The sequence below is a fragment of the Lithobates pipiens genome, unplaced genomic scaffold, assembly GCF_037356315.1.
Source record: "Lithobates pipiens isolate NorthernLeopardFrog02 unplaced genomic scaffold, aLitPip1_a1.2 Scaffold_8, whole genome shotgun sequence".
In the NCBI taxonomy this organism is placed as follows: Eukaryota; Metazoa; Chordata; class Amphibia; order Anura; family Ranidae; genus Lithobates; species Lithobates pipiens.
Window position 1 is genome coordinate 468,218,860 of NW_027507903.1, and position 27,923 is coordinate 468,246,782.

Sequence of the window (27,923 nt, forward strand, 5' to 3'; positions counted from 1 at the left end):
GCCTAATACCAGAGTGCTACATATACATGCATCTACTCCTGAAGAGTGAAGAGACATGAAACGCGTTGAAATTATGGATGTACTTTTTGTTTTAATTATGTATTGCCAGTTGGATTGTATATGGTCAACGCTATATCTAATTATGTATGAAATGCATTAATATGGAGGGCCCTATGATCCCTCCTGTATTGATTTGTATTGTAACTGTACCGCCTGTCTCCATGTTGTAAAGCCCTGTGCAAACTGTTGGCGCTATATAAATCCTGTATAATAATAATTACAAATCAGCTTGTTACCATTTTATCCTATTTTTGTATGCAATATTCATTCATTTATTAAACAATGTTGGAAACTAGCTTTTCATATGTGCTGTGCCTCATTTACCTCTTAGCGACCGCCCCACGCACATATACTGTGGCAGGATGGCTGCTCCACATACCTAGTACATGATCTGACACTTGTGGGTCTGGGGACACAGCAGGAGCCAATCAGCGGATCTGGCGGCCTATGTAAACAAAGCAGACCACCGTTCTGTGAGAGGGGAATGTACTGATCCTGTGTTTCTGCTAAGCAGGAACACAGATCTTTACCTTCCCCCAGTCAAATGTCCCCCTCCATCCATGGTTAGTAAGCACTCCCAAGGAACACATTTAACCTTTCGATCGCCCCTTACCCTGCCAGTGCCATTAGTACAGTGACCGTATATTTTTTTTAGCACTGATCACTGTATTAGTGACACTGGTCCCAAAAAAGTGTCAGTTAAGTGTCCAATTTGTCCGCTGCAATATTGCAGTCCTGCTATAAGTTGCTAATTGCCCCCATTATATATATATATCCCATAGTTTGTAAACACTATAACTTTTGCGTAACCAAACAATATATGCTTATTGGGATTTTTTTTACCAAAAATATTAAAGTGGGGTGCCCCTTAAAAAAAAAAAAAATTAAATCAGCAGCTACAAATACTGCAGCTGCTGACTTTTAATAATCAGAGACTTACCTGTCCCAGGGTCCAGTGATGCGGGGGGAACGAAGCCCCCCTCGTTCCCCACTCCCCTCGCGGCGCCATCATTCGTACTGTCAGCCGGGCACCCACTGCGCATGCGCGAGCGGCGCAGGGCACCGTGATACACCGCACAGTCATCTGGGACACGTGACAGGTCCCAGATGACTGTGCGGCGTGAGGGGAAGTGATGTCACCAGCCCGGGCAAGGAAGAAGGCAGATTACGAGGGACACCCTAACAACAGGTATTTAGAGGTGAGTAAAAAAAATCATTTTTTTCCAATTAATTTTTGTAATTTTTTTTTAAGATTTTTAAACACTTTTATTTTTTGGTGGCAACACCACTTTAAGCCGAATACATATTGGCTGAAATTAGATTTTTTACAGTTTTTTATTGGATATGTTTTATATCAGAAAGTAAAAAATATTGATTTTTTTTCAAAATTGTCGGTCTTTTTTTGGTTATAGAGAAAAAAATAAAAACTTCAGAGGTGGTCAAATACCACCAAAAGAAATCTCTGGTAAAAAAAATTACAAGCATTTTATTTGGGTACAGCTGCATGTGTAAATTCTTTCTTACAAAAATCCCCCCCCCCCCCCCACTAAAAAAAAAAAAAAATCTAAATTTTTAGGTAATATTTACGATTTTGTGTTGGGACGCATTCACAACCATCTTGGGCCACATGGGGCCCGTGGTTGGACACCTCTGAGTTAATGAGTGCTTTATTCAGCAGTGAAAGCCAATGACAGCAAATAACGATCGTCAGGGCAAATAACACATAAGTTCAGTTCTCATTATTGCTGTTGTAAGCTCTTTGTAAACTCAGATGATGCATTCATCTTAAGGTAAGTCATAAAGTTTTATGTGACCTGCTTCTGATTTTTTTCCTGCAGATTAATTTCGGAAACAAAATGACGCCATTAGGTACTTGTAGCCTTTCTACAACCACTGCTATGTAAAATGAGATGAAAGCTTTTTCTTCTCTGCATTGCCCCTTCATACACAAGTATCCTGAAAAGGTGTGAACAGAAGGGGATAGTGTGGGTGTACTGAAAAATCCTGACAAAAGCGTTAAAATAAGTGATAATGAGGTTATTATTAAAACGTACAACAGTTCTTAAAGGACCACTATCGTGAAAAATATTGTATTCTGCTGACTGTATGCAGTAAACACCTCAAATTATAGCACTCTCTTTAATCTTTTCTTTATTTAGATATTTTTTTTACATTTAAATGTAGAACGAGCAGTTCAGCAGAGGTTGACAGTGGTTGGAGAAAACTACACTAAATGGCTAGGGGTTTGTGGACTCCTGATCATCATGTCTATATGAGCTTGTTGGAAATTGCATTCCAAAATGGCCACTATTATTATTGTGGAGATGGCAGCCAAGACAGTCTTTTCCAGGGCTTTTTTTCAGGGGGAACTTGGTGGAACTCAGTTCCACCACCTCTTTGTCAGACTCTTGGGGGGGGGGGGCTGCTCACCACAATCACTTGTAAACACAGAAATCCGGTTTCTACGTTTACAAGTGACAGCTCTGCACTCTGTGTTTAATGCAAGCCTGTATTTAATGCCCCTTTAAGACCCTTCTACTGTTCGTGAAATTTGACTGACCACACCCACTATTGTGATTTGGAGGGTGTGTTGTGGGTGGAGGGGTTTTGGGGGGCCATGGTTGAGTTCCAGCACCTACTGTTTGAGAAAAAAGCCCTGGTCTTTACTATACATGGAAGGTTTGTATACAAGATGTGTCTGTGGAAATTTGTGTCTATTTCTAGGGTAGGGAACCTCGGCTCTCCAGCTGTTTTGTAACTACAAGTCCCATGAGACATTGCAAGACCCTAACAATCACAGGCATGACTCCTAGAGGCAGAGGCATGATGGGATTTGTAGTTTCAAAACAGCTGGAGAGCCAAGGTTCCCTACTCCAGAGCTAGATGAACATTTGTGAGGTGAGGTACTGATGTTGGATGGACTCATAGTTGTTGTTACAATTCATCCCAATTGTATTTAACAGAGCTGAGGTCAGGGTTCTGAAGTTACTCCACATCAAACTCATCAAACCATGTCCTTATGGAGCTGGATCTAGGAACAGGGGTACAAGTCTAGAAGGGTGCAATTGTATGTATCATCCTCCTAATTAGGTTGCTAGGTAAATGACATTTTTGGCCTCTTCAATCGGGAGCTGAGATTGTTTGGTTTAGTCTGTTTAGGGTTTCACAAGCTGGGAGTTTGATTGCCTCCCCCTGCCTCTAAAAAATGCTTCTAGAGCTTAGGGAAGGAGAATTAAAAAAAAAAAAACAGCCTGAATATTGATCAGGGTCTAGCTCTGGGGAGGGGCGCCCAGGTGGTGGCTGGGCAGTTGATAAATAGTCGGAAGCCCTGGAGAGATTTGTCTTTCCTGCCTGAGGAAGGAGGGTTCCCAACCTCAGGGGGCCTGTTTCCCCTGAGACAGCTTAAGGATTGAGTTGCTGTTCTGCAAGGTTCCAGTAGCTGCAGTACTGAGAAGTAGAAGCAGTCTGGATCTGACTACAAGCTTTCTTCAAGGGATCTGGTCTAAAAAAAGGATTGTCTCCCCTTGCTGAGTGGAGTCTGGAGGAAGCTGGGAAGAGGCAACAGTCCTGGGGACTTGTGAGTAAAGACCATAAAAGTGATCCATGTGACTATATAGTGTTATGAAGATTGCACTAGGTACAAGTATACACTGGAACAAGGTAACAAGATGTCAGTGTGATAAGTCGCCCCCCCCCCCCCTCTTTTCCCCGTGGTCCTCAGCTGTGAGGGAATACACTGTCAAGTGTTCATATTTGCTTAAGGTGTCCTCTAATTGTCCTCTAATTGCTCAGTACTATTTCATTGGGAGTATCCTATGCCCTAATCCCTCTCCTGTTAAAAGTTTTACCAGCAATAAATTACAAAACGACAAACCCCTAGACCTTTTATTGGAGCAGGAAGGAATGGACTGTTTTTTGGGTTACTGGTGACCTCTGCACAGCTTGGAAAAGAACCAGTTAAATTCAGTGGTTCCTGAGGGGGTTAGCGCCACATGCAGTGGCCGCCAGTGCATTGTGGGTGCACGTTTGCTGCCCCCCCCCCAACACCGCCGCTGCCCTCCTATCCATGTGCCCGACCCCTTTCCGGATGCCGGACACATGAATTACAATTGCTGGGATAGATGGGGGGGGGGGGTGTTTTGAAGCACCTGATTAGAGCCAGAAACCATGAAAGGCCACCCTGGCCATGGCCTTTATCTCTGAGCTCAGTGGTGGAACACCAGGGCCTGGTTGCAAGTGCAAGTACAATCTTTGTGACCCTGGTTGTTCCACAGTAGTTTTTTATTTTTATTTTATTTTTATAACCTTTTTTTAACTTTTTTTACAATACTTTTTTGATTGTTATTATTTTGTAAAAAAATATTTAGGGGCCCTTTGGGAGGCTGTGGTGAGATATCAGGGGTCTAAACAGACCTGTGATGTTTCACCTTTGAGAAAGAGAAAAAAGATTCAGGACTCAATATCCATCTCTGCAGCCACAGCTGCACCTGAATGAATGTACAGAAATAGCTCCGTACAGAGCTTCCCATTCATTTACAAATTGAAGCATAGTAAGCACAGTTTACTATGTATCAGTTATAAATGGACAAAGTCAGTGATCGGTACAGATAACTAACTTTCCGTTCAGAGAAGGAAGGGGCCAGTAAATAACACATTTATCAGCCCATTACCTGCTCTTCATCCTGACAGATCATCTGCAGCACCTGGTGGGAGATGGGTGGAGGGAACCCGGCAGAGCTGCAGGAGAGAGCACACGGGGTGGCAGAAAGAAGCTGGTTAGGACTGAAGGGTGCGGCTGCTTATAGAGGAACCGACATTTCCTTTTTACTCCTCCCACTGAATGCCTGTGGTAGGGAGAGGAGGAAAAGCATGCATTCAGTGGCTGCAGGAGGAAAATGGAGACATTGTTTGCTCTATATGCAGCTGCCCCCACAGCTCCTCCATTTCAGCACACATTCTGTAGGCAAGGATGCCAACATAAGAAAATCCTGTGCTGAGAAATGCCATGCAGCCATCTTTAAAGTGCATGTCTCTGTGTCTTGGTGACCATTGTCTTTGATACAGAAGGTGAAGGGAAAGCCAACATTTTTGTAAGAGGAACAGTACATCTTCCAATGCAGAAACCTGCTCTGTTGACAACTAAGAGTGGATCCCCTCACTATGGAGAGATCCCGTTACTTTCTACATTTTTGTCTCTGGGACAGGAAGTGATGGGAAATCTACCTGATGGGACACAGGCAGACAGACTTGTTTAGGCTTTACACACACTTTTAATGTAAGCTATACAATTTATGATACTGGCATGAAAGTTATAGAATAAACTTGCAATATATCTCATGATGAAGAAAAAAAAAAAAAAGCTTATCATAAATATTTATGCACTGTTGATTGATCCCCTAAGCAAGCATTTATACCTGCTTACAACTCCATTCCCAGAATCCCTTCTTACAGTTAGCTGTTTTCTGCCTGAGATTATACGGTAAGTCATGTCATAAAATGCCGGGAAATATATTTAAAGCAGAACCATCTCCATCTGTGCACCAAAAGCTGAAAGCACCATCAACTTCATTATTAGTATTCAAAATTCACTCATCCATGTATCCATGTTTTATTTTGTTGAGAAATCACTTTGAAAACAATCACCAGGCTCCCGCGATCACTGCTGTCACACCGAGTACCGGGATCTGTGTGTGTAAACACATAGTTTCCGATTCTCTAAGGGGAGAAGAGACCGATCGTCTGTTCATACTGAGTATGAACAGCAATCTGTCATCTCCTCTACACATTCCCCTCCCCCCTTCAATTATAACACACTAGGTAACACAATGAACCCCTTGATCGCCCCCTAGTGTTAACCCCTTCCCTGCCAGTGAAATTTTTACAGTAATCAGTGCATATTTTTAGCACTGATCGCTCTATAAACGCCAATGGTCCCAAAATTGTGTTAAAAGTGTCCGATGTGTCCGCCATAATATCACAGTCCCAATAAAAATCGCAGATCGCCGGCATTACTACAAAAAAAAAATGATCAAAATGCCATAAAACTATCCCCTATTTTGTAAGCGCTATAACTTTTGCACAAACCAATCAATATATGCTTACTGCGTTTTTTTTTTTTTTTTTTACCAAAAATATGTAGAAGAATACATATCGGGCTAAACTGAGTAAAAAAATTGTTTTTATATATATTTTTGGGGATATTTATTATAGCAAAAAGTTAAAAATATTGCCTTTTTTTCAAAATTGTCACTCTTTTTTTGTTTATAGCGCAAAAAATAAAAAACGTAGAGGTGATCAAATACCACCAAAAGAAAGCTCTATTTGTGGGGAAAAAAGTACGTCAATTTTGTTTGGGTGCAACATTGCACGACGGCGCAATTGTCAGTTAAAGCAGTGCTCTGGTCAGGAATTGGGTAAAATCTTCTGGGGCTGAAGCAGTTAAAGAAGAAACACAAAAAAAGAGACTTCATGGCCTTGTTCAAATCAAAGCTAGAAAAAACTAAGTCGGATTGTGTATCTCCAGTAACCTAAAACAGCAAAGCATGGGGGACAAATCCAAAATAAAGAAAAATATCATCTTTATTATACAATATAAAAACATACCTTCTAATATATGTAACTCTGTGATAGTGCATACAATAACATATACAGAAACAGGTACAATTCAATCCACCCATCAATTGCTGGGATAGGCACAGGGGCACAATGAGCCAAATACCCCCCCCCCCCCCACATACACACACACATGCAAATGGAGGTGGCCAGGAGAATACATTTTGGTAGATGAACTCCCAATGGATGTGAAGAAATGGGAAGGCACAGTAAGGCAACTGTGCCTTGGGAAAATAGTATTGATGGGCGTTGATGGCTGGACGTTCTGCCATTATATCCACTGCTTGCTCTCTTCTTGTCTGGATCCTGAAGAAGCCAAATATTTGGCGAAACGTGTTAAACTTACAGAAAGTAGGCTAATCACACACAATTTACAACGGATTGAATTATACCTGTGTCTGTATATGTGATTGCATGCATTATCACAAAGCTTCACATATCACAAGGTATCATGTCTATGTTTTTATTCATTTTAATATTGTAGAATAAAGATTATACTTTACTTTATTTTAGATTTGTCTTCAATGCTTTGGCGTTATAGTCTGCTGGTTACTGGAGATACACACTCCGGCTCTGACCTAGTTAGCTCCATTTTAAAGAAGGTCTCTACAAATCACTATTGCGGCTACAATGACTACATGATAACACAAACCAATTTGCTTTCAGAAGAGAAACAACCCTTTCTGGGGAATAAAATTAGCATAGAATCCTTACTTTGGTAATTGACAAGAGCAGAACAATTCAACTAAATTAGCACAGTGGCTACAACAACACCTCTGTTGCAAGGACCCCTATAGTGCGTCAGTAATTTTTCCACACGAATAATGATATTCTATCAGTGGCACTGCTATGGGCCCATAATTATGGGGTGATAAGGGGTTACACCAACCCAGTTCTGCTGCTGAGAGATTTTACTGTTGGTTGCTATTTACCATACTATTTGGAGTCCTGTGAACCTGAGATTCTGTGGAGGTAAAAGCACCATCCGAAATAGAGGTATGACCAAAAAAAAAAAAAAAATATATATATATATATATATATATATATATATATATATATATATAAAAGCATAAAAATGCATATATATATATATAAAAGCAACAAACGTGAGGAACAAACCTGGCAAACCAGAAGCAACACAATGGCAGCTGTGACAAAACACAACTAGGGATGAGCTTTCTTGGGTAGAGCTTAAGTTCGATCCGAACCCAAGCTATTCGCAGTTTGCCAAATGGGCAAACTCAATGGCTAGATTTGGTTAGTTTGACTGCAGTCTGAACCTCCATCTACTGCAGCCAGAAGTCATTTATTTAGTGGCAGTATTACTACAGTCAATAAATAACAGCTTGCTTCCAACCACCGGCATCCTGTGTGGTGTTCTTGAGAAAATGCGGCCATGACCATGTCTGGTCAATGATGTCAGCCACCAAAAGGCTGGTTTGACAGTAAATTACTTCTGGCTGCAGCAGCTGTTGGTTCAGACTATGGCCAAACAGTCCAAATCTGGCCATTGAGTTTGCCTATTCTGCAAATTGTGAATAACTCCAGACCCCTATGTAAGATAAGAATCTGGTATGGATTTTGAGGGGGGCCCACACTTTTTTGTTTCTTTCTTCTGCAAGGCATGTGGCCTAATGTTTTGGAAGGAGTGAGTGGGAGCTGTACGCTCTCACTTTGCTCGCCACCCAGGCTGCATACCTGGCCAAGGATCTGATATGGCTTTTTAAAGGGATCCCATGCAAAAAAAAAAAATTAGCATGGGGTTACCCCTTAATCCATAGCAGACCTTTGTCCAAAAATGCAGGTGGCCTGGCCAGTAAGGGGGGGGGGGGCAGCAAGTGTTCACCCCATCCTAAACCATACCAGGTAACATGCTTTCAACGGTGGGGGGGACCTTGCCAGGGGAACACAAACACTGCAACCCACACTCACAGCCTTCCACACTGACAGCCTTCTCGCACTGGACTCCTGACAAAAATTACGGTCATTAACCACCTATGGTCATGACTATGTGAGGTCAGTGATGTCACCCTGTATTTTCCCAGCCAATCTTTACAAACAGAAGAGAGTTGTGAATTTGAAAAATCATTTTAGTGGTAATAATTGTTTTTTTCTAATTGTAACTTTTGATGGAGGTTTGCCACTTCTTGTGCATGTTTCGGGAATCCCTCAAGCGGGTTATTTAAAGGAATAGTGTATTTTTATAGTTGACCACTAAATGTTATGCTTAACTTTTTTTGCTTTGGTACATGTCTAGCATAGCAATGCTCAACTACAGACTCACTATTGTTTACCACAATCTTGCAAAAAATTCCCATGGACCTCAACATGGTTCAGCCACCATCCTCAGGGTTTGCAAATTTTTTCACGCGCGTGCCAGACTTACAGCAGACCGAGCTTTGTTTAGTTCCCTATCACTATACACGGCTATAGGAGAGGGAGAAGCAGCACAAGGAGTTAGTCAGTTGTGCTGCATCACTTGTGCTAACGAAGTAACATGCTTTTAGGAGAAATAATGAGCTCATAAATCTGTTACTTCTCGTTTCACTGAGCAGTCACAGGCTGGAGGAAGAAAAAGACCTGTAAGGGCTCATTCACACTGGCACATTGATCCATACACCTGTGCTAAGGGGCCATCTTCAGCTGATCAAAATAGAGTGAAAATAGAGCTGCACGATTAATCATTAAAAAATCTTGATCTCGATTCAACCCCCCCCCCCCCCCATGATCTTAATCTGGCGTTTCCACGATTCATTCACGTAAGAAGTGCAGAGTCATTTTCTGCTCACTTAGCTGTCAAAAAAACAGCCATCTAGCAAATGTTTATCAACTTTGCTCACTGCATGCTCTAAAGCATTGAACTTTTCCCGGCTCGTCATAGTGTTGTACATCACCGCGTTCTTGACGGTCAAAAGTTTAGAGAACTTTTGTGTGACCGTGCATATGTAAGCTAAGCTTGAGCAGAATTCCGTTGGTAAAACCATCCACGTTTTTTTAAGATGGAAAATCCGATCATGTATACACGGCATAAGATTTGCATAGGTAAAATTACATATAGCCACCGATCAAATTTCATCTTTGATTTTTATATGATTGGTTAAAAAAAAATAATCAAAGCAACCCAACTGAATATTTTTTTCCTTTTTCTCTATTTTTCTTTTTACATGATCTCTACAGATTAGATACACCAGAGCCTAGCTGAGCACTTGTTAGGAGCCTGACACAATGGTGTTGTATCAGTATAAACACTCCCTTCTCACAGGCCACAGATGGACAATTAAAGACCTTTTCATCAAAGCGATTTCACAGGAAATGCCATTATAGTACTTGACATACATTACAGCTGTATTCCCATGTTGCTAATAGAGATTGCTTGATAAATAGATCCACACACATCACATATGGTCCTGGATTTCAGCCTGGAAAAAGATTAGAACGCTACACTGGCGTGTCACTATGATTTGCTTTGCTGTCTCTATTACAGGGTCCTGTACTTCATTCACAAAGCTATTACTATTTCTTCCTAGAGCAAATATTCTTTCACAATATTGTGTTGCTTACCCAAGTTAAATAATTTGTTACATGATTTTTCAGTTGCGGAAAGGGGGACTTTGCATTACCAATACATAATCATCATTCACATAATAAAGAATCAGTCAATATTCTTCAAACATATATAAAAACCCCCACAAAGATATCAAAACAATCGAAAATGAGCCGTCAATCAAAAATGATTTTCCAGCTTGCAGCAAACTATCATTTTTTTTTTAAATTTATTTTAGCATTACAAAAAGTCTTTTAGCAAAGTAATTAAAACCTTAAAGAAGAACTCTGGGCAAAATCACAGGCAGGAGAAACGGGTGATACGTGTCATATTTTATTTTGCTCACAGTTATATTTTAACGCCTTCGTGATAGAGGGTAAAACAAATCCTAACGCATGAACACAATTTTGTCACTTTGACATGTGCTAGTAAAACTGCATATATCATTGCAACTACGTTTGTAGGTAGATTATACTGTACCTTGATTTTTTTTTCAGGTAATTTTAAATGGTAATAGATATCGCCTGATTTTTTTTTTTTTTTTTATGTCAAAGGAAAATTGGCACAAAAATAGTTCAAAATTTTTAGTTTTATATTATTTGCTATATACCATAACCTACCACCAAAGAGCAACCCCAAATAAATTCTCCTGCTTCTAGAGATTGCAGCAATGCCACATATGTACAGTATATGTTATTTTTTGTTTGTACCTGTAGTAGGACCCAGAAACAATGCTGCACATTTTTTTTTATCCTGCCTAAAATACATTGACTGACACTGATGCTAATTAAAAAAAAAAATGCATTTTCATCCTTCCTAAAATACATTGATCCTGACCCCAACCATAGACTCTGACCTTGACCCTAACTCTAATCCTGACACTGACCTAGACCAAGCCCTGATCTATCTATTTTTTCCTTTGTTTTCTTACATTTTTCTGCTCTAGCGAGGAGAAAAAGATACCTCGTAACCTTCTCTCCATTCAGGGGAGAAAACACACTGGGTTGTACAATGACTGATCATTATGATAGCTAATCAGAAGCCATCACAGGAATCAGGTGATCAGAAACTGGGCCTCCCGGTTCCTGGTAGTTAGTACAAGAGACAGGGTCTTAGTTGACAGCTCTGTCTCTGTGTTGAAAGTGCGCTGTGCAGTGTGCCTCCAGCACCAACACATGTATGCATATATGCAGCCCCACGGAAGAAGACCCACTTTAGTGAGGCCACATATGTTTGTACAGACAGTGGCAAGGGGTTAAAGCCCAACTCCAGACAAAAATTACATTTATTGCATTGTGCATTGATTACCTTACTCATCACTCCTGATTCCAAACACCTCTTCCTAAACCAGCGTGATGGTTCACAGTTTCCTGGCTAATTTCCCACCCTGAGGACTAGACATTTTCCCTGCTTTGGTATCTTCTTGGGCTCTGGTCACCTCAGCCTCCCCCCCCTAAAAAGAAATCAGTCCTCCTGCCCCTGGAGCCTATGCGAGAGAACTGGAAATGCTGCCTTCACCAATAGGTGTCCCAAATTACGCAGAAAGTAATGTGGACACCCGAAGAAGGACCCCAAGAAGTAAACAGACTAAAGTAAGGCCTAAAGTAAGTATAATGGGAAATTAGATTTTTTTTTATTCTGCCAGTCCAGTGGTTAGTGGGAGAGGGATTACTAATATCCTACAGTTAGGCATTAAAAATTCACTGTTGATTAAAAAAGCAAAATCAAAAGAAGATCCCTGTCCAAATCATGCCGCCTTAGCCTCCGCAACATTTCCAGAATACGCCCTTTTTAACTAATGATACCACCAAGCTTCTTATTCACTCCCTGGTCATCTCTCGCCTCGACTACTGCAACTCCCTCCTCATTGGATTACCTTTACATAGACTATCTCCCCTTCAGTCCATAATGAATGCCGCTGCCAGACTCATACACCTTAACAGCCATTAAGTGTCCTCCACCCCTCTCTGCCAATCCCTCCACTGGCTTCCACTCACCCAATGAATAAAATTCAAAGTACTAACAATAATTTACAAAGCCATCCACAACTCTGCCCCCAGCTACATCACTAACCTAGTCCCAAAATACCAACCAAGACGCTCTCTTCGGTCATCCCAAGACCTTCTGCTCTCTAGCTCCCTTGTCACCTCCTCCCATGCTCACCTCCAGGATTTCTCCAGAGCTTCTCCCATCCTTTGGAACTCCCTACCCCAATCTGTCCTACTGTCCCTTAATCTATCCATCTTTAGACGATCCCTGAAAACCCTTCTCTTCAAAGAAGCCTATCCTGCTTCTAACTAAGGCCTCTTTCACACTGACGTCCCGTTCAGGCCCGCCTGTCAGTTTTTCAGGCGAACCTGAACGGGTGCTCCATAGAGCTCTATGGAGCGTCGGATGTCAGCGGTGACATGTCCGCTGACATCCGACCCGCTCCGATCCGAAAAAGTGTAACGGAGGAAAAAGCTATTTTTCCATCCGTCTGCGGATCGGATCGGGTGACGACGGGCACTGCGGTCCGTCGTCATCCGATCTCCCATAGGGGAGAGCGGCGCTGTGACAGGTCCGTCCCTGCGCAGTGTGCAGAGACGGAGCTGTCATCTCCCTGCTCAGCGGGGATCAGCGGAGTGATCCCCGCTGAGCAAACGGACATCCACGGGGCGGATCAGAACTGATCCGCCCCGTGTGAAAGGACCCTAACACTGTTTTACTTCCTCCATTAGCTCATCCCCCAGAGCTATTAACTTTTTTATCAATTCACCCTTCCTTTAAGATCGTAAGCACTAATGGGCAGGGCCCTCTGATTCCTCCAGAATTGTAATGTAGCTGTAATGTCTGCCCTCATGTTGTAAAGCGCTGTGCAAACTGCTGGCGCTATATAAAACCTGTATAATAATAATAATTACTCTAAAGTTACAAAAAGGTACTAAAAGAAATATTCACGCTCTACATTTACTTACAATCACTTTGATAAAGATTATTCATTGACTCTTCAGCAAATCTTCCCCAAAACTGACCTGTTTTTACAAAAACAAATGCTTATACAACTTACAGTCAGCCATATGATAAGGATATCACACACAGTACAGGGTACAGTAGGGAAGGAAAGCGGGGCTAAGAACACATCACAAGGAAAAGCACACAAGCTTTCTAAGTGTAGCTGTTAAGAAGTATTTATTTAGAGTAAAAAAAGAACTACTCACAAATGTACTCACAAACGTAGTTTAAAAAACAGGCATGTAGCTCATGGCACTGGGTAGGATAGTCCTCAGCAATGTTGTCTGGGGGATCTACAAGGGACGTTGTCATCTGTCAGGCCGGCCCGAAGAAGGAGCGCATGCTCTGTCCACATGCTGCATCCGGTCACCCCCATTCTACCAGTGCGTTCTACAGACCAGGAGGCACCAGAATCCACCGGCGGCGGCATTTCGCAAAGCCTGACAGATTACTATGTCCCTTGTGGAACAACGTTGCTGAGGGCTATCCTACCCAGTGCAATGAGCTACATGCCTGTTTTTAAACTACATTTGTGAGTATTTCTTATTTTACTCTTAAATACTTTTTAACAGCTACACTTAGAAGACGCCTGTGCTTTGCCCTGAGTTTCCTTTAGAGCTGCTTCTTGCTTGTACACGGAGCTGCCTCAGTGAGCTACACACAGACTATACATGAACTTTGTCATTTATTAATGGTATCATGAGCCAATTTTTATGAATTGGTTCAGTTATATTTGAACATTGTTTGTTCTCTGGTGTCCACTTTGCACTGATAATTACCCTTCTTCTAAGAACACATCAGCCGATAATCCCTAAAGACAATTTATGAAAAGCAATGAGCAGACAGGTCAGAACCAACAAATCAACAACTACATTAAGTCATCAGGAGGATCCCAAAAGACTCAGGGTGCAACAATGAGCCACCTATGATAGTTTGTTATGATCGGCGTATCAAATGGTACTCTGGATGCACAGAAGGTTGATGAATAATGAATCCAAAGAAGTCAATAAAAGAAAATACCTCCAAAGGGAGATCAGAAGAAAAGTCAAGGATAGAGAAGGGTAAAGAGAAGGAAAAAAAAAAGAGTGGACCTAGGTATGTCAGATGGTAAAAATGTCTAGTATTTGCAATTGGAAGACTGTCAAATGGTACATTCACATAGGCTACCCATGATTCCCAACATAAACAATTTTTTTTTAACTATGAACCCTGAACTTCAAAGCAAATTAGACTACTTCAGGAAGAATAAATTCCATGTCATAGTCCTTTCCTCTCTTGGTAGTGTCTATTTTTTCTCTGTGCTGCTGACCTAGCACCTCAGTTCTTCCCCTACCTCTATACAACCTCTTTTGTAGATCCAACCAGCATGTTTGTGCAATGACTCAGGTCCTTCACATCACAGCTCCCTCCTCTTATATCACAGTCCCATTCTTACATCAGAGTCCTTAGTCCTCCTTCACATCACAGGTTCCTCTTCACAGAAGTGCCATCTGCCCTCCCTTCACATCACCCCCCAACAGTAGTGTCCCCTGCCCCCTTCACATCACCCCCCCCCTTCCACGGTGGTATCTGCAGTCCCCCTTCACATTCCCCCCACAGTAGTGTTCTGTGCCCTTAATTCACATCACTCTCCCTATAGTAGTGTTCTCAGCACCCTTAACACCCCCCTCCCCCAGTGGTGTCCTCTGCCTCCCTTCACAGCACCCTCCCACAGCTGTGTCCTCTGCCCCCTTCACATGACAGCACCCTGCAGCTCTGCCTCTCCACATCACAGGCCCCACAGCTCTGCCCCCCTCTACACAGCACCCCCCTACAGCCGTGTCCTTTGCCTCCTTCACAGCATTCCCCCTCCAGAGTGGTGTTCTCTTCCCCCTTCACAGCACCCTCCCACAGCTGTGTCCTCTGCCCCCCTTCAGATCACAGCCCCCTGCTGCTCTGCCGCTGCTTCACATCACATGCCCCGCAACTCTACCCCCCTTCACATCACAGCCCCCTGCTGCTCTGCCCTTGCTTCACATCACATGCCCCACAACTCTGCCCCCCTTCACATCACAGCCCCTTGCAGCTCTGCCTTCCCCCATTCCCCATTCACATTACAGACCCCCGCAGCTCTGCTGGCTCCCCTTCTCATCACAGCCCCCTGCAGCTTTGCCCCCCTTCACATCAAAGAACCCCTCAGCGCTGTCCCCCTTTCACATACCAGCCCCCTCAGCTCTGCCCATTTCACATCACAAATTCCACAGCTCTGCCCCCCTCCATATCACAGCCCCCCACAGGTTTGCCCCCCTTCATATTACAGACCCCCACAGCTTTGCTCATTAACTTTCCTACCACACTTCGAGTACAAAAAATGGAGAGCGGGAGGCATGACAGTCCTGGATAGAGACCAGGAAGCATAGCAACTTTGGATAGCAGGAGGGGAGATACCCAATACCTGCTGATTAAGTTGAAAAGCTAAAGTGATAGCAAACCTTTTTTTAATATAACAAACATGTTATACTTACCTGATCTGTGCAACTGTTTTACACAGTGCAGCCCCACACCTCCTCTTCCTCCTCCTTCTCAGAGCCCCATCAACATTCGTGACCCCTCCTCTTTTCAGTGTGCCACCATAGAAAGTTGCTTCCTATTGTTGCACACCTGCAGGCTCGATTCCAAGCCCTGCTCTGTGTGTCCATTGACACACAGAACGCAACTCACCCCCCCCTCCCACCCGCACGCTCTTTGCCAAGTCACTGCTCTCTAGCACAGTGCTGATCAAGATCAGGCTCAGGTAAATATAAGACAAGTATAAGAGGGAAGGGGCCGTGTATAGGAGGTTTTTTGCCTTAATACAGAATATGCTTTTAGAACCAGTTTAGAACCAACACCAGCAGCTCCCCCTTCCACACTCCATCTAAAGCTGCCTTGCCTCCCGCTCTCTTTCCAGCACTGTCATGGCTCCCGCTCTCTCCTGTGATAATGACAGCAGTAGTGGTGGTTGAATGGAAGAACCCACTCCATATTAGTCCAGGTGGGACAGTCATCCGCCATTTAGTGATGCTTGCTTTAGTGTGACAGGAAGATGCAGCACAAGTTACTAATCAATTCATGTGCCGACAAAGGGTGAAAACAGAATTAGAGAGCGATGAGCTCATCACTGCACTGCTTCTCCTTTCACTGTCCAGTCATAGGCCATAGAACTTCAGGCAACCAGTAAAATCAGCCACTGAACTAAATTCATCTGTAATCTGAAGTTTATGTAAATTTACAGGCTACTCACAGTGCTTCTGTGTTAGTGATGACATCCATGGGGACTTAGCTAGCAAGCACCATACACAAATGAAATTATCAGACATTCACTGGGTTGGTCATGTTCTCTAAAAAGTTTACATTCAAAATTGGAATGTCCACTCCATTTATAAGGAACTCTCCATTTGTGTTCTATGAAACTATCTCACAGTAAGCAGTCCATACACACCACTGGTTAGGTATAGGAAATCCACAATACATTTTGATCCAAAATGCAATGACAAGGCAGACTTTGCATAAAGTTGATCTCTACTCCAAATAAAAACTTTATAGTTCCTAAGGGCAAAGCTGCCATTAACCCACTTAGTCTCAGACTGTGAAAGTGGTTAACACACAAATAAACCAATCTCCTAAATCAAATACTTAATGTTTGAGCAGATAACCCTGCTTTAAGATAACTGAGGGTCAGTGGGAGGCATGCTGCGCCCTCCCTACCATTGAAAATAAATTATAATATGGCATGCTGACACTGGTGATGTAGCCAGGGCCTCACAGCTGCCCTCCAGCAAAGCTATTTTACCAGTGCCTTCCAGGGAGAGGTCGCCTGATCTTGAGCATGCACCACAGGGGACTTAGGGTGGTCTATTATTCTATTTCAAACTGCACCAGAGCTTGTACAACAAATGCGCCAATCACCAGCTGGTACCGCAAATCTTTCACAGTCTGTTATTTGATATATCAAATATATCAAACAGGGCAAGGTGACTTATGGCACATGTGTGAGATCAAGCACAGACATCATCTATGGGCTGGTACAGAATAAGGAAGAAGCTGGCCACCTCTGGCAGTGTGGGTTTCCCATCCACAGGTGGGACAGAGCAGAGGGAGAAAAACAGTTAAAGAAAAATAGCAATTTGCTAATATACTATATATATATATATATATATATATATATATATATATATATATATATATATATATATATATATATTCCAACAAGTTTGAAGTCCAGAATGCAATATATCTATATATATATATATATATATATATATATATATATATATATATATATATATATATATATATATATATATATATATATATATCAGCCCATATTTCTGCCATGACAGGTACACTTTAGGAAGCCCAGCATATTAACTCAAAACCCAACCAGAATATTTCATTTGATCTGACATTAGTAAACCAAAGCAAAGTATCTGGATGCTGCATTTAGCACCTTGGCACCTTTTTTGCACTGATTAAGCTGGCCAAGTACTATACAATTGGACTGTGCAATCTATTCACAATCTCCTTTGATATTACCAAAACTATGTAATATGAAGACAAATCTAATCAATTTATGCAATAAGTATCAAATCAAATCAGGCAGGACCTTGCCCTTGTGGTGGATATAAACAGTGGTGGCTAGTGCTCCTTTTTTTTTTGGGGGGGGGGGGTGGCAAACAAACCGCCCCCCCCCCCTCCATCTCTCAGTCAATCACCCGCTCGCCCACTAGGCAGGCGGCTTTCGTGGTTTCCCCCTGCTTCTACTCCTGGCCAATACAGTCCCTTCTCTTTCCAGTCAATTGGGTCTTAAGAATCTTTCTGTACAAATGACAAATAATAAATAAGTCCAACACCAGCACTCATGAAGTATAAAGTGCTCTGTGTTATAAACATGAATTTATCCAAGTGCCTCACCCTCTGTACCAATAAAATCAGTTTTACAGGTCTTGTGCCTTTCCCCTTTAAGGGGACACAACCAAGCTGATTTTTTCCAGGGATCCTCATTTTCCTCTTTTTCACTTTGTATAAAAATTAACCCTTTGGCTGCCAGAGGCGTTTTTGCGTTTTTTTTTTTGCCATTTTTTTTGCATTTTTTTTTACACGAAACCTACAAACATTATATATTTTCTGAAAGCAGACACCCTAGAGAATAAAATAGTGGTAGATACAATTTGTGACAAGATATGACATGATATTACCACAAAGGTCTAGGCTCTCTTTAATGAGACATGCAGGGTCTACAAGATCCTGCCGGTGGTGGCATTTGTTCAATATTTTTTTTTGGGGGGGGGGGGGGGGCGGCGACTGTCGCATCAAAAACCACCCCCCGCGTGGGAGACGGACAGGAAGGCGGCCTTACCTTCAGGGCCATTTTTAAGGCAGGGCAAAAGGGGCAGCTGGGCCCTGTCACTGTTGTGGGGCCCAAAGCAGCTGCCTCATACTTGCCAACTGTCATGGTTTAAATGTTATTCATCCCTTGAGGTTTTAGTCCTGTGCTGTGTCCCAATATCTCAGTGTGAAGTGCTGCTACTAATGCTGCCCAGCTCTGCCCTATTGTTCTGTACAGATGACTCACCTGCAGACCCTGTGTTTACATGTAAATTGCCGGCATTCATATTTAAATAGCAGCAGCCAGCGGCATTGATATGTATCTCATGCCCCACTGAGGTCATATCCACAGTAATCTCTAGCAACCAATAAACAAGCAGAAATCATGTGCTATAACCTCTAGCAACTAATCAGTGAGCCGTAATGTGTGCTGTAACCTCTAGTAACCAGTCAGTGATTGGTAATGATACACTGTAACCTCTGGCGACCAATCGCAATAGCTGCCTGATCTGACTCAGTAAACTGATTTTGAGTCTAGCTGCTATTTATTGTATGTCTCAGAGCAGGTGGAGAGCAAAACTGCATGGGGGCCCAAGAAAAGTTTTGCCCAGGTTCCAATCAATATTATAGACGGCCCTGCTTACCTTAGGATATGTTGAAGATGGGGAAAGAGGCGGGCTTCTCCTCCCGGCTGAAAAGACATTGCTTCTCCTCCCAGCCGAACAGGAATTGGGTCAAGAAACCCGATTGGCCGGAAGACCTATGACTCCCCAATTGGGTCTCAGGACCCACTTCCTGATTGGCCGGAAAGGAGAAACAGGAAGACAATAGCGAATATTAATTTGCTAATGTCACACTAGTGGGTGGGCTCAGGGCACAGTGCTCTGCCCCCCGAGCCTACTCTTTTTAGAGCCAATTAGAGCCTCAGGCTCTAATCATGTTCTCCAAAAAAACAAAAAACACTGAAATCCATGCTTCTAGCGCCCTGCATGGAAATTAGGGGCCAGAAGCGGAGGTGGCACCCCTTATCAGTGGTCGCCACTGGATCTAAAGGAGATAGTACATCAAGATTATATAGTGTATGATCAACCCAAAGCCTGCAGAAACCAATCAGATCATCCTTTGCATCCCTAATGCAGATATATGGATTTAGATGATCTGCATGGTTGCTATGGGCAGAGAGGATATCTGATGAAAACTGAAGTGAAAGTAAACCCTCCTAACGTTTTCAGCCAAGTAAGCTGCCATCTTGGCCTCTGTTTGATCTTCAACTGCCATGATGCTGCACATGTGATAAGTTATGACACCAGCCATTGGGTGGTTTGACAGTTTGGTTGAGAGCACAGCCAATGTGACAGTTACATTCCCAACACGTGCTGGGAATGTAACTGTTTTTTTTAAACTGTTAAATCAATGGGTTTACTTCCACTTTAAGCAACAATGCCCACAGTGGTCAATCACACTAGGCCAATATACAATTAGTTGCTATGGGGTTGATTTACTAAATCTGGAAAGTGCAAAATCTGGTACAGCTTTACATGACAGCCAATCAGCTTCTAACTCCAGCTTGTTCAGTTAAGCTTCTGTGTTTCAGTTGTCATAAATCTGACATTCATCTAAAATGTGGACATCACTGGTTGCTATGGGCATTGACTTATTTGCCTACAAGTGTCCATAGAACTCGTCCACACACTTTGGGGCTTATTCAGTAAACACTGCTGGTACAAAATGCTATGTACAAATATCAGTAACCCAAAACAACCAATGAAAAAACAGAACCAGAAAATTCATTGGTGAGGCTGATGTATAAAATGTGGTCTATACATACATTTATAAGAAGCTCATCCTGTGTCTATGAACTAGGACAGACTGATAAAGACCGATTTATTTTAAAAATGTAAAAAAAATAGTTGGTGACCCTTGGAGCATGTAAGACAATACTTTTTTTCTAGTGCAGGGGTCTCCAAAACTTCTAAACAAAGGGTCAGTTTACTGTCTTTCAAACTCTAAGGGAGCCGGACTGTGGCCAGCAGGATAAGAAAATGTTGTGGTGTCAGTGGGAGTAAACAGTGTTCCCTCTTTGGTATTAGAGGGAGGAATAGTGTCCCATTGTTGGTGGTCAGTGCAAAGAGTAGTGTCCCATCTTTGGTATTAGGGGAAAGAATAGTGACCCATCATTGGTATCAATGTGAGGAATTGAGCCCCATCATTGCTGTCAATGGGAGGAATAGTGTTCCATCATTTTTGTCAATGGGAGGAATTGTGTCCCATCATTGGTGTCAGTGGGAAGAGTAATGGCCCATCTTTTAAATTAGGGGTAAAAAATAGTGACCCATCATTGGTGTCAATGGGAGGAATTGTGCCCCATTATTGGTTTCAGTGGTAGGAATAGTGTCTCATCATTGGTGTCAGTGGGAGGAATTGTGCCCCATCATTGGTTTCAGTGGTAGGAATAGTGCCCCGTCATTGGTGTCAGTGGAAAGAATTGTGCCCTGTTGTTGGTGTCAGTAGCAGGACCTATGGTCGAAAAGGGCCAAATAAAATCAAGCAAAAGTTCGCAGTTTGGGGACCACTGTTCTAGTGTAGCCTAAAGAAAAATGCTTATACCTGATTGGCTGCTGGAAACACCACTTTTTTAATCTCTCTTTTTCCCAAATTTTTATCAATTGCAGTAAAAAACAACATATCATACTTTTATAATAACTAACCTTAAATCCTTCTGTGGCTTCTGTTCCGACCTTCCAACCTGGATCCTGTTGATCAGTCTTTAGATGTAAAAGACCTGCGTTAAGCCCATGTTATATCCCACAGTGTCACATCAGGAGCAAATCTCTGGTGGTCCGGAGGATAAAGCATTCTCTCTTGGATTACTGTAGATCATTAATTCCATTTTAACGAGTTGTGTTTTTCCTTTCCATCCTGGGAGAGGCTCTGCCTGTCATGCAGAGCTTAGGCCTTGACCCTGATCCCATAGTGACCAAAAGGGGTTAAAGTAGACTATCCAACCCCCCTTCTTCTCTTTCAAGCTATTTCACATTAACGGTAATGACACTAAACAGGATGGCAAGCATAAAATTATTTTCCCTATACCTTGCTTGTGTGACACAAAACATAACAAGGGAGCTGTGATACATAACCTGACTTGAACATATGCTGAAAGTTAATTAAACAGCTCAAGTATAATGGTCTATGCAAACCATTATATGGACTGCTAGTTTGGTTGTATGCTATATATATTTTTTTTTCTTTTTGTTATTTTCTTCTTTTTAAAACATAATAAATATATATAAATATTTAATTTACTTATACAAGATGGTGCCATTTTTTTCACCTGAAAGGGTTCTAAAAATTGAGTACTAAACTGACATTATGCAACATTGAACTTTAATAAAGAATTTTGTAAAGAAATAAGCCTACATTGATTAATAAATTAAGGCTCACATATATAGATTAATTCACAATATTTCTTCAGAAAAAGAAAAATATTTCCTGCTATATTCAAGAGCACCAAATTCACTGCACGGACTAACGTTACCATGACTTTGTTCACAAGTGTATAATTTATATATAAATTAGATTCTCTCCGCAATATATATATATATATATATATATATACACACATATATATATATATATATATATATATATATATATATATATATATATATATTAGTACAAAATTAAATTTTGTCCATTAAAATATTCTGTACAATATAAATATTGTATCGGTGTTGCAGGACAGGACTGGCAAATTGTTACTTTTCTAAAAAGTTTCCATTTTTTTTTATTATTATTATTTTTTTTTACAATTGTATCTCCTGCTGTATCTTTGCAACCTTGTGGCAGTAAACCTCCAACTTTTAAAAAATAAAAGATCTTTGTTTGTATTCCAAAGTGAGGGAAGGGACAGCTAAACTCCAACAAGAAACAGTTACAAAATATATATGCATGATTGGAAATACTGCAAAAGTCAGTAACAAAATATGTCTTCAACAGCAAATACTGTTTTAATGCTACCAAGAGAGGACCAAAAAAAATTCTCTATTGTAAAATGTATGTCCCTTTCTTTTAATAAAAAAAACTCCATTGTTCAATTTAGGTTCGTTAATTTAGGTTTCATGTGCCTACAGGTCTGTTTCTCTGTTTGTGTCCAGACACAGAGCATACAAGGACTTTCTAAGGTCCACATGGCTCTTGGCTTTGAGGTTGGATTTTTCCATGGAGCCAGTGCCATTGTTGATGCCTTCAACATTCTCTGCAGACTTGTTGAGGGAAACTTTGCTGGGACTTCTCTTGAGTTCCCCAGCACAGCTGCCCTGTGCACTACTGCCCTCCTCTTTGAGGATGACCTGCTCTTCGTGGTCAGTTTCTCGGTGGTAGAAGTAATTAAAATTGGAGACTATAACAGGGACGGGCAATGCAATAGTTAGGACACCAGCGATGGCACATAAGGAACCCACAATTTTGCCCCCAACCGTTACTGGCCTCATGTCCCCATAGCCCACTGTGGTCATGGTGACCACGGCCCACCAGAAAGCATCTGGGATGCTAGAGAAATGAGACTCTGGATCATCAGCTTCTGCAAAGTAGACAGCACTGGAGAACAAGATGACTCCTATGAAAAGGAAGAATATTAGAAGCCCCAATTCCCTCATGCTGGCTTTGAGGGTCTGTCCCAAAATCTGAAGGCCCTTAGAGTGCCTGGACAGCTTGAATATCCTGAAGACCCTGACCAGACGGATGACTCTGAGAATGGCCAGGGACATAGCCTGTTGGCCATTGTTAGTCTGCTGCTCGGCCAGCTCTGTCCCCAGGGTGATGAAGTATGGGATGATGGCCACAATGTCAATGATGTTCATGATGTTCTTGGAGAAGTGCGACTTGCTGGGACAAGCGAAGAACCTGACCAGGAGCTCGAAGGTGAACCAGATGACACAGGTGGTCTCTATGATAAAGAAGGGGTCGGTCAAGCCGCTGGGAGGAGGTGGCTGCTGGGTGTCGTTAAGCACCTTGGACAGCGTCGGGGGCAGCTCGTTCTCATCCCTGAACTCGGGCAAGGTCTCCAGGCAGAAGGTGATGATGGAGATGAGGATGACCAGCACCGAAACGATGGCGATGCCCCTGGCGGAGCTGGAACTCTCGGGGTACTCGAAGATCAGCCAGACCTGGCGTTGGAACTCGTTCTTGGGCAAAGGCTTCTCCTCGTCCTTCAAGAAGCCCTCGTCCTCCCTGAACCTCTCCATGGCCTCCTCGCCCAGCTCATAGAAGCGGATCTCGTCTGCGAACACGTCGATGGAGACATTGACTGGGCGTCTGATCTTGCCCCCAGACTGGTAGAAGTAGAGGATGCCATCGAAGCTGGGTCGGTTCCTGTCGAAGAAGTACTCGTTCCTCAAAGGATCGAAGAACCTCATCCTCTTCTCTGGGTCGCCCAGTAGGGTGTCGGGGAACTGGTTGAGAGTAGACAGCTGGGTCTCGAACCTCAAGCCGGCGATGTTTATGATGACCCGCTGGTTGCTCTCGTGGTCCATGATGCCCAGGTCGAAATGGTGGTCCTCTTCCTCCTCCGGGTGGGCATGGGACTCGTCTTCCTCCAGACGGATCACCGTGTGGATGTCATCGCCATCCTTGATGTGACTGCCAGGATAGCTCATGATCATGTCGCTGCTGCTGTGCAAACGTGCGCCCACACCTCCTCCTCCTCCACAGCCACCTCCTCCTCCTCCTTGCCCGGTCCCCGGTGTCTGAGGCTGTGGAGGGGCTCGCTGGGGCCCTTCCCTGCCTTGGTTGTAGTCGATCAGCCAAGATGGTGCCCTGGGGATTTGGAGCAGGTCCCTCCTGTCCGCTGTGCAACTGCCCCCTCCATCCTCCACGGCTGGGGCTCTCCCGTTCTCCAAACTCACCAGAGCGATCTCCATGCCATGCAATCTTCATCAGCCCCGACCATTCTGCACGATGTCTGCCTGCACGATGCCCGCACGCACCTCCTCTTCTTCCACTAAAACAGGAGATCTACTCCTCCAAATAAAAGTAGGTCCACAGCAAGGCTGCATGCACAAATAACACCAGGAGAGGGGACCCGGATGAGGGACCAATCATTAATCCTGACGTCAAAGATGCTTTTTATTCCCCATCCATAGCTACCAGGCTTCTGTGTCAAGCAGATGCCTCAGTCTCCAGCTACCAATCTGTTCTGCTCTCTCTATCCTGCTAGCTGTGTATTAATCTGGGGGGGGGGGGGGCTAAGGCCCCCCAGCATGAGCCAAGAGGAATCCCTGACATCTGACAGGTACCAAGGGAGACAGGACTACACACATCTACACACACACACTCCTTCTCTCTTGTTGGGTTCCAATCCCAGGGATGTTATTTTGAGCTTACTGACTATTGCAGCCTGGGAGTAGTTAATTCTTCCTTTTCTGACAGAGGGTGGGGGGCTGGGGGCTTCTATTTCACTGTCTGTTCTGCAGCAATGCTAAGTATTCCAGTGCAGAATTCCAGATCGCAGGGAACAGCATAATAGGAGAGGGTGTATCTGAGATGGAGTTGTGAGTGTTTAGATTTTTAAAAAGTGTAGGGGTGCCCTAAAGTTCAGAGGGGGTGTGGAATTATTATGTTTTTATTAATATTTTAGTATAATGGTATTATCATCATCAGTAGTAGTATAATAATGCCGCGTACACACGATCGGACTTTCCGGTAGACTAGGTCCAACGGTTTTTCCGACGGACTTTCGGCGGAGTTCCGAAGGACTTCGGAATGAACGGACTTGGCCACACACAAAAGGACTAAGTCCGTTCGAAAGTGATGTAAGACGGGACTAAATAAGGAAATTCAATAGCCAGTAGCCAATAGCTTCCCTTGCGTCGTATTTGGTCCGTCGGACCAGCATACAGACGAACGGTTTTCCCGATAGGAATTGAGTCTGTCGGATAGATTTGAAACATATTCTATATCTAGGTCCATCTGATTTTTTTTTTTTATGAAAAACTATCGGATTAGCCCACACACGATCTAATTGTCCAACGGACTGATTCCGTCGTACTTAGTCTGTCAGAAAGTCCGGTCGTGTGTACGCGGCATTAGTATTAGTATAACAAAAAAAGTAACCAACAACCTAATGATGAACGCAAAGTCTATTATTTTTTTTCTATAACATTTTATTTTAATATTTTATTATAATAGTTTAGGATAATAATGGTTTTGTTGTCACCCAAATTCCCAAAAAGTTGGGATGTTTCCTCAAAAGAAAAAAAAATGATATTTATTATAATTATTATTTAATATAATAATGGTATTATCATTATTATTATTATTATCATCACCATCATATTTATCAGTAGTTGCATAATTAGTGTCAGTATAACAAAAAAAGTAACCAACAACCTAGTAATGAACTCAACGTTTATTATTATAATATTTTATTTTAATATTTTATTATAATAATTTTGGATAATAATGGTTTTGTTATTACCCAAATTCCAAAAAAGTTGGGATGTTTCCTCAAAAGAAAAACAATAATACTTATTATTAGTATTATTATTATTATTGTTATAATTATTTTAGTATAATAATGGTATTATTATTATTATCATCATCGTCATCATCATCACCAGTAGTTGTAGACTACTTTTACACTGAGGCGGCGGGTCCGTTAGCGGAACTAGTGTTAATATAACCAAAAAGAAAATGAACCAACAACCTAATGATGAAATCAAAGTCTATTTATTATCATAATATTTTATGTTATTATTTTATTATAATAGTTTAGGATAATAACTGTTTTGTTATAACCCAAGTTCCCAAAAAGTTGGGATGTTCCTCAAAAGAAAAATTTTTTTTTTATTATTATTATTATTATTATTTTAGTATAATAATGGTATTATCATTATTATTATCATCATCATTTTTATCAGTAGTTGTATAATTATGCCATGTATACACAGTCGGACATTCCGATGACAAAATCCCTTGGATTTTTTCCGATAGATTTTGGCCCAAACTTGTCTTGCATACATACGGTCGCACAAAGTTCATCCAGAACAAGGTGACATACACGTACATACACATACATCGGGACTATAAAGAGGCCAGTAGACAATAGCTTTTGTCTCATAATTTATTCCGAGCATGCGTGGCACTTTGTGCATCGGAATTGTCTACACACGATCCGAATTTGAACGATCGGATTTTGTTGTCGGAAAATTTTAGAACACGATCTCGAACTTTGTGTGTTGGAAATTCCGACAGAAAAAGTCAGATGGAGCCCACACAAGATCGGAATTTCTGACAACACAGTCTGATCGCATATTTTCCGTCGGAAAGTCCGACCGTGTGTACAGGGCATTAGCGTTAGTATGAAAAAAAGAAACCTAATGGTGAAATCAAAGTCTATTTATTATAATATTTTATTTTTAATATTTTATTATAATAGTTTAGGATAATAATGGCTTTGTTATTACCCAAATTCCCCAAAAAGTTGGGATGTTTTCTCAAAAGAAAAACAATAATATTTATTATTATTATTGCATAATAATGGTATTATCATTATTATTATTAATATTATTATCATCATTATCAGTAGTTGTAGATAAAAGACTAATTTTACCCCTGGGTTGGCGGGTCAGTTAGCGGTAAAGCGCCGCTAGATTTAGCAGCACTTTACCACTGTTTAAGTGCCACATTTTGGCCGCTAGTGGGGCGCTTTTAACCCCCAAGAAGGGGTTAACAAGGGGTTAAAAGCGCCCGTATTGCGGCGCTTCGGAAGTGCTGCCCATTCATTTCAATGGGCAGGGGTGGCTCCAAAGATGCTGCTTGCAGTACTTTTTTTCCCGTCCCGCAAACACATGACCCCAGTGTGAAAGCCCTCAGGTTTTCACACTGGGGAGGCACGAGAGGCAGTTTTCAGGTGCTATTTTTAGCACTAAAAACGCCTGAAAACTGCCTCAGTGTGAAAGGGGTCTTAGTGCTAGTATAACAAAACAGTAACCAACAATATACTGAGGAAATCAAAGTCTAGGACTGAGCGTTGTTCTGTTAGGATGTTTCTTTGAAAGAACAACAATAATATTTATTATTATAATTATTATTATTAATAATAATAATTTAATATAATAATGGTATTATCTCTATTATCAGTAGTTGTAGAATTAGTGCTAGTATAACAATAGATACATAGTTATAGTCAATAGTCTGGTTGAAAAAAGACACAAAGTTCATCTAGTTCAAACAATAAAAAGGGGAAAACAAAACAAAAGAAACAAACATTTTTTGTTTTTTACAATCCTATATACACAATCCCATACCCACAGTTAATCCAGAGGAAGGCAAAAAAAAAAAAAAAAAACCCCCAGCACAGGATGATCCA

At 42.0% G+C, this 27,923-nt stretch overlaps 1 protein-coding gene across 1 annotated transcript in view; it reads right to left on the bottom strand.

Annotated features, from left to right (window-relative positions):
- Positions 1 to 24,879, bottom strand: part of LOC143960222 (potassium voltage-gated channel subfamily A member 1-like) — a 211,935-nt gene extending 187,056 nt beyond the window's left edge. The window contains exon 1 of the mRNA XM_077468568.1: positions 21,265 to 24,879. Within this exon, the coding sequence (XP_077324694.1) occupies positions 22,681 to 24,474 (1,794 nt within the window). The 5' untranslated portion in view covers positions 24,475 to 24,879 and the 3' untranslated portion in view covers positions 21,265 to 22,680. The remainder of the gene's footprint in view (positions 1 to 21,264) is intronic.
- Positions 24,880 to 27,923: the final 3,044 nt, after the last annotated feature.